The 11,659-nt window shown below is 44.7% G+C and overlaps 1 protein-coding gene across 37 annotated transcripts in view; it reads left to right on the top strand.

The window, feature by feature from the left end:
• Positions 1-11,659, top strand: part of BIN1 (bridging integrator 1) — a 76,125-nt gene that overhangs the window by 57,933 nt on the left and 6,533 nt on the right. For 8 of the 37 annotated variants that reach the window (XM_085552256.1, XM_085552257.1, XM_085552261.1 and 5 more), the window contains 7 exons: positions 792-920; positions 3,650-3,757; positions 5,286-5,309; positions 8,147-8,239; positions 9,017-9,127; positions 9,847-9,948; positions 11,034-11,084. In XM_085552256.1, the coding sequence (XP_085408382.1) occupies positions 792-920; positions 3,650-3,757; positions 5,286-5,309; positions 8,147-8,239; positions 9,017-9,127; positions 9,847-9,948; positions 11,034-11,084 (618 nt within the window). Of the gene's footprint in view, positions 1-652; positions 921-3,649; positions 3,758-5,285; positions 5,310-8,146; positions 8,240-9,016; positions 9,128-9,846; positions 9,949-11,033; positions 11,085-11,659 lie in introns of those variants that run through there. The other 29 variants (XM_085552275.1, XM_085552277.1, XM_085552281.1 and 26 more) reach the window with 11 other exon arrangements.

Genomic DNA, 11,659 nt, shown 5'->3' on the forward strand with positions numbered 1-11,659 from the left:
CTTTTAGCATGGCAAAAGAATATTAGGATGTATTAGAGTCACAACACCAGTCTTCATTTTGCTTTCTCTGGGGTCTCCGCTTGGGATACACTTGTGACTTTGTTAGTGTTGATGTGCATTGGTGAAACTGAGAGCAGAGTTGGACCCACAGCAGTGTCTTGGCTTCTCAGGAAATTCAAGTTTTCTTCCCCAGAACTGAGATACATGGTAAGATGCCATGAAGAATTCCTTCTGACCTTATGGTATACTCTTTAACTCATTGCTGGGCAGATCAGAATCTGGCCTCATGAGCATCCCACAATAAGACAGGCTGAGTCTGGGCTCTTATTCCTTTAGGTATGGTAAGTATGGCCAATGGAGGCAGAACTGGCCTGGTCTATTGAATTGTGTTCTTAGTAACTTGTCTGCTTCCTTCCCAGTGTTAGTTGGTTGGGTTTTTTTGTTTGGTTGTTTTTTTATGGAAGGTTGCACATGTTCTAATTACGTATGCATGTCCTGTCAATGCATATTAATTGTGTTACGCTTCTCCTCTACAGAGGGAAACCTGCCCGTAGCTGAAGTGTAACTAATGATGCCAAACCTTCTCTGGAGGCGTGTGGTTGTTTATTTTAATTTTGTTTCATTCTACCCTTCTCCCTCCCTCTCTCTCCAGATGGAGTTGATTGGACCAGTCTCTGTGCCTGTGGTTGTGATTTCCCTCACCTTCAATTTTTGTGGCTAACCTGGTTCCTGTCTCTGGTTTTTTTGGGTGTCGCCGTCTGTGCTGTGGCCGTGTGCTCACTTGCATGCAGTTGAGGAAAGGGCCTCCGGTGCCTCCGCCTCCAAAAGTCACCCCTTCCAAGGAGATCAAGCAGGAGAACATCATCAGTCTGTTTGATGACAATTTTGTCCCTGAGATAAGTGTGACAACCCCCTCGCAGGTTAGCTGCTATGCCCTGCATTGTATTTGTCTGCCTCTGACTTTTTTCTTTTGATCTTTATTCTCTCTGGAGGTGTCAGGCCATGAAACCTGGTCAGGTAAAGCAGGAAGGCAAGCTCAGCATTGGACTTCAGAAGACAAAGTGGGAGATAGAGGGCTATTTAAGAAGGCAAGGTGACTGGAAGGCAGCTTAGGCAAACATGTAGTCCTTTGAGAGCTTTGGCCCATAGAAGAAATGCGAGGAATCTGGCCGGTGGAAGATACTAGAATGTTATCAGTTTGTACAGCAGCAGTGTATGTGGAGCGTGGCTTCCTTTGCATCCTATGATATGCTCTCTCCAGGAACAAGGATCCTAGGTGTGGATGAAGCATGTCTTGTCTACCCTACCTACAATCCCAAACTCTGACCCTGTCCTTTTTGTCTTTTCAGAAGGCAGTTTTGTGCTTCTTAGATGGGGACTTTGTGTTAAATTTTAAAGCCCACACGAGCACAGGAAAAGCCAACAGGAATTGGTGACTGCAGTGTAGACAGGCAGGACTGTGCCTGCTGAGAATCTGGGGCTCTTGACAGACTGTCAGTTTTCACCAGCCAGCAGTTCCCATAAGAATACTTTTTTTCTGCGGTGTGATGCCTTTTGAAGCCCTGAAAATGGGAAAAGCATTTTCAAGCAATGAATTTTCATCTTTACTTACCTTATGATTAACATCACTAAAAGAGAGGATGCCCACTTGGGGAATTCATTCTGTGTTGGATCTAGGAGATGTTCTTATGCACATAGGAGCCTGACCAGATTTCTGGCTGCATCGTGAGATACCTGCATCTGTATTTTATATATATATAATATATATATATGCATGTATACTGTATATTATTTTCCCTAAACTCTTGTTAAAACACAAGTAATGCCTGTAGCAGTTCTCACCTGTGACTCATTTGCAAACTTTTCTTCATGTCATGCTGCTTCGTTGCCTCTGGTTTGCCACCTTCCACCTCACTGCTGGGGAGTCAAGGTAGAGTGGAGAGGGAAGGATGATGTCAGATTTTGCATTGCAGTAGATAAAGCCTGCAGAGCAGAGATGATTTGACTGCAGTGTTGGAAGTGTGGGGACCACAGGCAGCTGAGCAACTCTCATTCTCTATACTTCTTTCTCCTATATCATAATGGACAGCTCTGTCTGCCCCATGGTTTGCATCTTGTATTTCCATGTGAATGCCTGCTCTTAGCCAGTCGTGTTCTGCACCTGATCAGTGCCCTGACCCAGGATGGGATCTGCGGTGACATTCAATCAGATGAAATTTCTCAGGGTGGACTCTGGTTGCCAGAACAATCTTCGCCAAAGCTCTCAACAAGCAGTAGTGTTCAGTGCATTGCTCAGGGCTGCTCCTGTCAGATGTCTTGGCTCCAGTGAGCTTTTTTGTGGGAGATCTGGGTAAAGGCAAAGGGTGCTAGGCCTCGCACATAAGTCTTGAATGACAGGTAAGATACTTCTGTGACTGTCTCACCATCAAACAAAGCTGAAGATCAGGGTTTGAACCTTCCCGATGGCCTGAGTGCACTGGAGGAGTGTGCTACAATGCCGGTTTTACCATACTGGTCAGGGTTTATTGTTGTGAGAGGGGAGAACTTGGTTTGTTTTTCTCATAGAAGTGTGCATATCAGAAAGAGGAGAGGATGTTCTTAAGGGAAGGAAAAGTCTAGAAGAGAATTGCTGTTAGAGAAAATAAAAGGAGGGAAACATGATGGTGGTATGGGCTGCATGTAGAGGACTTTCATTTAAATTGTATTGCTGTTTTTGCTATGCTCTTCCATGGTGTAGCTATGATGTGATTGTGAAGACCAGCCTTCCAGATTTGTTGTGTTGTTGGAAAGGTAGCTGAGGTGGCATGGCAAGTGAACTTCAGAGATCAATGGGAATGGAATCAACTCCTCCTGGACTTTGAGCTTCCTCTGAAGTGAAATACAAGGAGAGTCTTGTGATTATGCCAAATGTAGAAGCAGACGTATTGACTTGTTTTGAATACTCCTTTGTTGTGACTGTTTTATTAAAGGGAATTGGTGAATGTGCTGTCATTGTCTTCAGCTGCTGCGTGAATCAGAAAGTTATTCTGCTGACTTGGAAGAGAGCAGCACATGTATGCTCCTTTGGAAGACTTGTGTATGCGTGTTTTCTGTGTACCTGAAATGGAAAGCATTGTAAATAGCATTTTGAACTGGAGAGTAACTTGAGGACCTTAACTAGGGTGAGCTTCTGTCTTAGGTGTTTCTGTGTCTGGATGAAATTAGGAGCTTGAGAGTTAGTTCTGAGCCTTAATTGTGGTGGGTACGTGTTGCTGAGATGTGTGGTTCAGTAAGTCTGTCCTGGTTATTTCAACACAAAGGCAGCCGTATGAGCTATAAGGTGCAGAAATAAATAGATCACCTGAGCTGGTTTGTGGCAGTGATCATTCTGACTGTAAAAGTTCAGATGCTTTCACCATGTGAGCTCATTTGGTCAGATGAGAAGGTGAGTGAGCCTTGTGGAAAAGGCTCAGGTTTGGTTTACAGTTGAGCCCTGCTTACTGCCCATGATTATAGGCATTCCAGTGTCAGGAGCCACGTCAAGTGTTTACACTCCCACACTGTCTTCTACGCTTGCAGCCATAGCACCTGGATGTTGCATACCTTGTCTGTACTGTACATGTGTGCGTGTCTAACGCTCGTACTGCTTTTCTTCCTCGCTGCTGCCAAGTTTGATGCCCCTGGGCCCTTCCAGGAGGGAGCCAGCCTGTTGGATCTGGATTTTGATCCCATTAAACCAGATGCCACTATGGGGAAGACCCCCACACCTGCTTCTCAGGTTGGTTTATATCACCATTCCCTCTCTCTTTAAAAGTGAGTTGTTGCCAGGGGGTGGCGTGACCTGTACCCACATCAGTGACAGTTTGGACCTGAGCTCTGGGCTGGATGCCGCCAACTTCTGATGCCTTTGTGGATGGGCACCTTGGTCTTCTCTGCTGGATATGTGAGTCCAGTGAGAATCATGTGGCTGTTAGCCAGGCCACAGTCTGGCACTAGTTGTCTGTGGAATGCTTGTTCTTTGTTTGGATGATGTATTGACTGACAACATGTTCAGCGTAATGTATCTCCATCCATAGATTAACATCCTCTATATACTACGTGGATTTAGACCATGCGTAGGCGTTCAACCTCCGTTCTGTGTTCCTGCTGTAAATTGCTCTCAAAGAGATTTTTAATAAACAGGTTCTTTCATAGTCTGCGGTTACTTAAGATGAATAAAACTGCAGACAAGATACTCAAGTGACACGAGGCCCTTCTGTCTGAGTATAACATAGCCTCTGTTGATGGTAAAGAAGTAGCTTCCTCCCTGGACATATTGCCTCACAGTGAAGTATTAAAAAGGAAGATTCATAGTTCTGGTCTGACCTGTACCTGTTCCTGTCCTACCAGAGGCAGGTGGGCTGCACTTTGGTTTCTTTCTAGCAGTAAAATCTCTGTTAAAACTTTGATTCTTCCAAATTAAAATACCGTATCTGCAAAATTCTAGTTATTATCATAGCTTGATACACACCAATGTGCCAAACTGCCACTTAAGGGAATGTTAAATGGACAGAGTGGCATTTCTTGACTGCATGACTGCTACGTACCCCAGAGTAAGCTTTTTTGTTGTTGTTCTGAATCACTCTTACAACTTGAATAACTGGGTATGTTGCCATTAGATATGAATATGAATTTACTCTAAAATGGAATTATTTGCAATAAACATTATGCTGAGTGGGATTTTAAAAACTGCTCGACAGTAACATGTTTGGTGTTGTTACACATTTATTGTTAGTTTCAGAAGTCACTTAGGAGTCTGAAATCAATACTTTATAGTGGCGTAACCACAGTATTAAACCTAGCACAAACCTCCCCATTTTCAAAGGAGTCAGATTTGTTTCCCACAGGGTGGGCATGTGGCAGAGAGGTTAAAATATTTCGCTGCCGATCCAAAGATACGGGTTGAAGTCTTGCTCTGAAATGACGCATAACTCTGATTGGGGAGATAAATATTTAACTCTGATAGACCACAGATCCATGTTGTTTTTCCTGTCAGTACTGCCACCAATATCTGAATGTGGCTGAGCTATCTCCCTTCATACCAGAGCAAGGAATAACCCTTTCTCAGATATCTTAGTGCTTAACTTGGAAATGAGGTGGGGATGAGTGTATAAATTTGCACACTTAAAAAACAACAACAAAACATGCAGAGGTAAGTGCTGTTATGTGTATGTCTGCTTCAGACTGATCAGTGTCTGTAATTTTTTACTTGCTGAAATAATTGCATATAAACATGTTTTGTTTCTGTTGCTCTTTGACATGCGTAGTCTTTACCTTGGGATTTATGGGAGGTAAGAACTTCCAATGGCTTTCACCTCTCATCACACACTGTGCATGTGCCTGCGCCATCCCTGCTTGCATCTGTCTTGTTTCCTTCTCACCTTCTCCTTTTTGGACACCTCAAACCAAAGTTTCTCCACTTCTATGCCTTCCCCATAAAGCCCTGGGGCAGCCATGTTTGCCATGTCTGGCACTGTAGCTTAATGCCTCTAGCATAAAACCACCCTGCTGCTTTTCCCTGCTAACTCATCTTTCCCTTGGCACGATGCTGTGACCTTCTCCCCAGATGTAGTCCCACTATGGTGTCATCCTCACCATCCACCCTTCAGTGTATATATCCTGTTGGTCTTGTGTGCGATGCATAAATGTCTCAGGTGCCCTTGGTGATGAGAGATTTGTCGGACGATTACATAGTCCCATATGTTATGGGGTTAATAACTATAGAAATTTAGATGCAGGAGAACTAGCGTAATTCTGCAGACAAGTAAACTCATGCTTTGTTTGTGTGTTGCTGCAGTTGGAATAAACAAAGCTTTCAAACCTGGCAGCAGCAGTGAGCAGCTCTCCCTCTTCTTCCCATGGCTGCAAATGTTTTTATAGAATTTGGCATGCCTACAGGTACATAAAATAGAAAAATAAGTAGCTGACATGAAAATGCCTTTTGTTGAAATCCAGGGAGTTAATTAAGTCCAATTTCTCTGGTTATTAAATACTGCTTTTGCGGATCAGCTGCTTTAAGAAGTCTGTGGTTCAATATGAGCTGCTTTTCACCTGTCTGCATAAAAGCCATGCTTGGCCAGATAGAGTTGTGCTGGCATCTGTCCCAATTCGGGTTGCACTGAGTCCAGATAAAAGGCAACCTGGGAGCAAATCTAATTAAACAGGAGAAGCCTTTGTAGCATTTAATATGCATACATTTACCTTAGCACTGCCAAAGCTGCTCTGGGAATCATCTGCTGGATGGGAGCAAGTCTGCTATTTATAACATCCTCTGGCATTGTCGGCCTGTGGGCATGCTGATGGGGGGATTCAAGGAAGGCTGTGTCAGGAGAGGAAAGCGTGTGTTAAATGGCACTGTTGGAGCAGCTGAAGTTTAGTAAGTGATTGCTTTTGGTTAAATGAAGGTATTTCTTTCTTGATTATTTCTGCTGTTATTAGGAAATCACTTGGAGAGTTGTACCAGTATGTATCCAGTGCTCAGATGAGTATGGAATTGGAGTTAGCATGGCTGTTGCTTTACACAGTGTGTGTCTCCTTTGGCCTGGCCAGGTTAATTCAGAGAGCATTGGGGTTTGCTGGCCTGAATGGTGCTGCGCACCTGCTGCAGTGAAGGCACAGGCAGCTTGGTTTGATGAAGGAAGGTGGAAGAAAGGTGTGGTGAAGGAAGGATATGCAGTGTATGGCTTAAAACCTGGTGGATCTGTGCATTGTCTTGTTGGACAGCTTTCTTATGAGGATGAAGAGACCTCATTCTCTGAAGGATGAGTTTGGAATCAGTCCTTCAGTCACCGTGGGTTGGCTTGGAATGTCTGCAGAGCTCAGATTCAACAAAGCTACCTGGGTTCCCAGGGAAACTGCTGAAAGCTGGGGGTTCACTGATCAGTTGAACCTGGCCAGAGTGCTTGTGTAGGGCTGGGACTAGGAGAATTGCAACAGTGGGAAATCTGGACAGTGCTGTGCTTTGAACATGGTTGTATTTGGAGGTACGTGTGTTTACTAAATGTATGAATCATGCAGGATGTGAAAACTTTTTTATTCACGTGTTAAAAATGGGGAGCGTCTGTATTAACAGTCCCTATTGTGCAAGTTTGAAGCAGGAATTTAGCTAGATCATACAAAGAGGTGTCTATGCTATGATTGAATAAATATAGACTGGCAGTGAAGACTTCCAGGCATTAAATTAGAAAACAGACCTTACTAGACACCCGAGACTCTTGTCAGGAGTCTTTCTAACGCTGCCTGGCTGGAAGCATTAATGCTTCCAGATCCAGCTTAATTCCTGTGCTGCTTCAGTTTCTGGGAGGGGGCAAATGAATGTCTTCATTTTTGCATTAAAACAGAGCTAGCCTGGCTTCAGGTGGGAGATACCAAAAGCTTGAAGCTCTGGATGAATACCAGAGCTCATTCTATGATGTGCACGGGAACTTCAGTCTTCATTCTTCCAGGAGCAATCTCTGCTGGGCAGTGGTTTGTAGGTGATGCTGAAATGTTCCTCCCAGTGAAGATAGCTTTTGTGCATTAGATTCATTCAGACACTGTGCAGAACAGTCATAGCAAATTCTTACAAACGGAATCCAAATTCACAACTCTTTGGGCCTGTCCAAAATCAAACTGGATTAAGATCGGCATAGTTTTCAGTTGATTTTCATTTGAAGATGCTGGGTCCACACAAACAGCTGGACAAGTTATTACCATGCTTTTCTTTTTCTGGGAGTATATGAAGGCTTAAATGTACCTTGCTTGAGAGATCCTTGTCTGCTGGCACGTAAGCAGTGCTGTGTGTTCACATACCAGTGGAAATCTAGATGTAATAACAGCTACTATGTATGTAAGTCAGTATGTTAAGTCCCAGAAAGAAAGGCATACAGGCTCTGGGATTTGAATTGTTTCTTCTGCAGTATTGCTTCTTGTGTGGCTCAGAGGGGATTCAGGCTTTACTGTGGTTTCTGTAGGCTGCAGAGAATTGGGGAGGCAAATGTAGTGAGAACTGAAGTTCTTCACCTGTTTGTCAGCAGATGGCAGCAGTCAACCGTGTAGAGAGCACTTGGACAGACCGAGCTGTACTTTCTGCACACAGACATGACAGTAATGAGAGTAACTCTCCACTTGAATGGCTTTTGTATTGCAGCCTGCAGAAGCAGCCCATGCAGGAGCTGAAGCAGCTGGATCTGAAGCAGCAGCTGGAGCTGAAGCATCTAAAACCGAAGGTGATTCAGGATCGGTAAGTACCTCAAGAGAAAGTAGTTGCTTCTCTGCACCACTTCTTTGTCATACAGCTGACATATGGGAAGGTAGGCTGAGAAAAGAGGCATGCAACAGCTTGGAAAAATGCATCCCTGCCACTTCAGCAGTTACAGTGGTCTTATTCAAAGGCCAGAGTTAGCTGTTGTATTTTCCCTGTGTGATACTCAGGGATAAGCTCAGCTGGAAGATCTTCAGAAAGAACCATCTATTTGTTCATGTCATGAAGCCAGCCCGCAGCCCCTTCTGTATTAAGCCTGAATCATCTGATGGGCCCCTCCTTTCCCACCATTTACTTTACCTACTCTGAGCTCTCTATATATCTCCCGAATAACCAGGTTTCATCTCTTTTGACATTATCATGTTTCTAGGGGCTGGAGTAGGTCCATCTTATGGCTGCTTGGTTCTTATAGATTGTCACTTGTGTTCAGTTCTTCATAGACTTAACAGGAACTGCTTTGTGACTTCATTAAATGGGAAATGCTGCAAATGTGGTCCCAGAAAAATGCTCTAAATCCTCCTTGATCTTTGTAGCCATAAGCAAAGGAGGACAGCAGTCATCTCCTCTGCCTTTGCTGTCCTTTGGAGTATTCTTGTCACTGTTGAGAAAACCCTCTGAATCTTTGGATAGAGTTGTGATTCCCAAGTAGGTTATGGATGGTTTTGATGCAAATCCTTCAGTACGGATCAATGAGCTGCCTGTCTTCGATTCTCCTTTCTCAATGGTGTTTCTCTTTCCCTGGCTTCTGCCTACCAGAGCTCTCTGCCTGCTGTCGTTGTGGAGACTTTCCCTGCTACAGTCAATGGCACCGTGGAAGGAGGCGCTTCCTCTGAAAGAGCTGACATGCCCCCAGGATTTCTGTTCAAGGTGAATGCATGCTGGTGGGACACCACATTCCTGATGATTTTATTCCTGCAACAGTTAAACTGCATTCATTAAGTGTGACCATGGGCTATGTCTCGCTGAAGGACCTTGGTAGCAAGACAACACAGATGCATCATGCCCTTGAAGTGAGAAGCGATGGTCTCCTTTTTTTGTTTGTCTGATCTGCTGTAGGCATTCTTTTTTTTATGAGACAATTATGTCCTCATACTGCTTTTTCTGGGATATCCACCAAAAGCAGGAAGGTGGCTAAATCTGGGAGAAGAATAGAAGGGTCATTACATTTTGACTGATTATGGGCAGAATTACAGTCTGTTATAGTAGTTGCATATTATTGTAGTTGTTGAAGTGAAGGGCTTTGGCCTGAAGCAGAAAGTCTATAACACAGGTATTGATAGGAGGCGGGATGGAAGAAAGAGAAATACAACAGGAGAAAATAACTTGGAGTTCCAAACTGATGCTCTTATAGCAAACAGGGAGAGTAACGTGGCAGAGCGAGGAGGGTATGACCTCTAATACTTTTGAAGTCCATTTGCTAAAAGAATACAGGGCACAACTTGAGTGAATGCAAATCTTAGACCCACACCATGGGAACACCTGGAAACGCAACCATCTAAAGGAAGGATGTGGAGGTGCTGATGCATAACTAGTTGAGTGCAGATCAGTATTAACACGTGTGTGGCTCTCCTCTCCTTTGTCTATAGGTCCAGGCTATGCATGATTACACAGCTACTGACAGTGATGAGTTGCAGCTGAAGGCCGGGGATGTGGTGCTTGTGATTCCATTTGAGAACCCTGAGGAGCAGGTGAGCAGGGAAAACTGGGTGGTGTGCTTGGGCTGGGATGAGCCAAAGGGATTTCTGAAGCTGCTTCTTCCTCCACTAACAGTCTGGCTTTATGCAGAGTCATTGGTTTGTGGCTGGGAGATGGCTGCAAAGCCAGTTATTCCTGTTCTTGTCTGCCTGCAACAGAGGAAGACTCTGCTTGTGACTGAAAAGCAGAGACATTATCCCGCATAAAGCATGCAAAGCAGACATGGTTTCCTGCCCTTATCACAGGGTATCTGAGCTAAGGCAATGGCTTTCTTGATTGGGAGCCCAGCAGAGCCCATACTTAGCTCCTGATTTTCATGCACAGTATCTGTGATCACTGCAGTGTAGACTGTGGCACTGGCAGGAACCTCAAAGTTTTCCAAAAGATAGTGTGTGACCAGGAGATGGCAGCAGAACCACAGGCTGGAGCAGGATGCCCAACTCCAGATAACATTCCCCCTGTCCATCTCCAGCCTGGATTTAATTGGCAGTGTTTTCCTTTAATCTCAGCTATTTCTAAAAGCCTTGAGTAAATCCTACTCACTTGCTATGTTTGAGGGCTTCCAGCTGATAGAGACTGCAGCAGTTTTATTGTCTTGGCTGAGAGAAGTGTCGATTTCATAAAAATCAAGCTCAGACCTCAGATTTTCATTTGGAAAAGGAAGGGAATTCTTCCAATTGATTCAGAAGTCAATGCCTCTTTGGGTTTGACAAGGTCAGGATTCTGGAAGGGGTAAAGGAACAGTGTAGCTCAAAGATGATGTGGTTCTTTGTGGCTCAGCTGTTGACTTTGAGAGTTATAGAGGGAGATCTTGCTGCTGCTTGTTAAATGGGATTTGTAATATGTTGGTATTTCCCACAGTGCAGAATGCTCTGTGAGGAAGGGTTGTACGGGGAAGAAGCCCCATACACAGACAAGACTCTTCAGTGGGTGGGACTGCCCCTGCACATGCATTTATGAGCATTTCCATCTCATAAAGCTTTTTGGATGGGAAATGAAGGGCAGCTCCTCTGCTTTCAGTAGTAGGAAATGGCATTTACGGAACAGAGTTTTTCAATGCCCTATGTTTGCACTCTAGCTGGATGTGGGTGCAACAGCCATGAACTCGAGACTCTCCAAGCTGCAGAGGGTGAGCTCTGAGTGTTCCTAACAAATGCTGTAGCTGCACTGAAGCCCTCTAACCCTCTACAGTGTATGATATGCTACAGCTCATTTCCCTAACCCTTACCATACCCAGCCAGAAAATCTTGGCTCTTAACATGTGCATGAATTGTGCACGTGGGTGGAGCGAGCCTGGGATTATAGACTGTGAGCCATGTCCCCATCTTGCAGCTTAGATGTCTGCATTCATCAGGCAGGCTTGGAGTCATCTCACTTGATAGAAGGCATTGAGGGCAGCAGCGCTTCTAATCTGGCACTTCACATGATGTACAAAGTAGTCAGGAGTCAATCTGGGTCTTGGTGTCTGATTCCTATAGCTGAGGAGACCCTTTTGAAGCCGGGTGCTGCAGGAGTGATGCATGCAGTATGGCACATACACTACATGTAAATTGATGAGCTTTTGTGCTTGCTGTGCTGTGAGCTTGGAAGCTGCCTTCCAGGCGCTTGCGCCCAGTGCCTTCTGCCTAGTTGTTTGTCTTCCTGATTTATGGCATGTCAGTCTGTCTGCAGCCCCTGCAGCTGGCTGCAGCAGATGGGCTCCTG

This window comes from Coturnix japonica, chromosome 7 (genome assembly GCF_054131305.1).
Source record: "Coturnix japonica strain WE chromosome 7, WE-NBRP24, whole genome shotgun sequence".
In the NCBI taxonomy this organism is placed as follows: domain Eukaryota; kingdom Metazoa; phylum Chordata; class Aves; order Galliformes; family Phasianidae; genus Coturnix; species Coturnix japonica.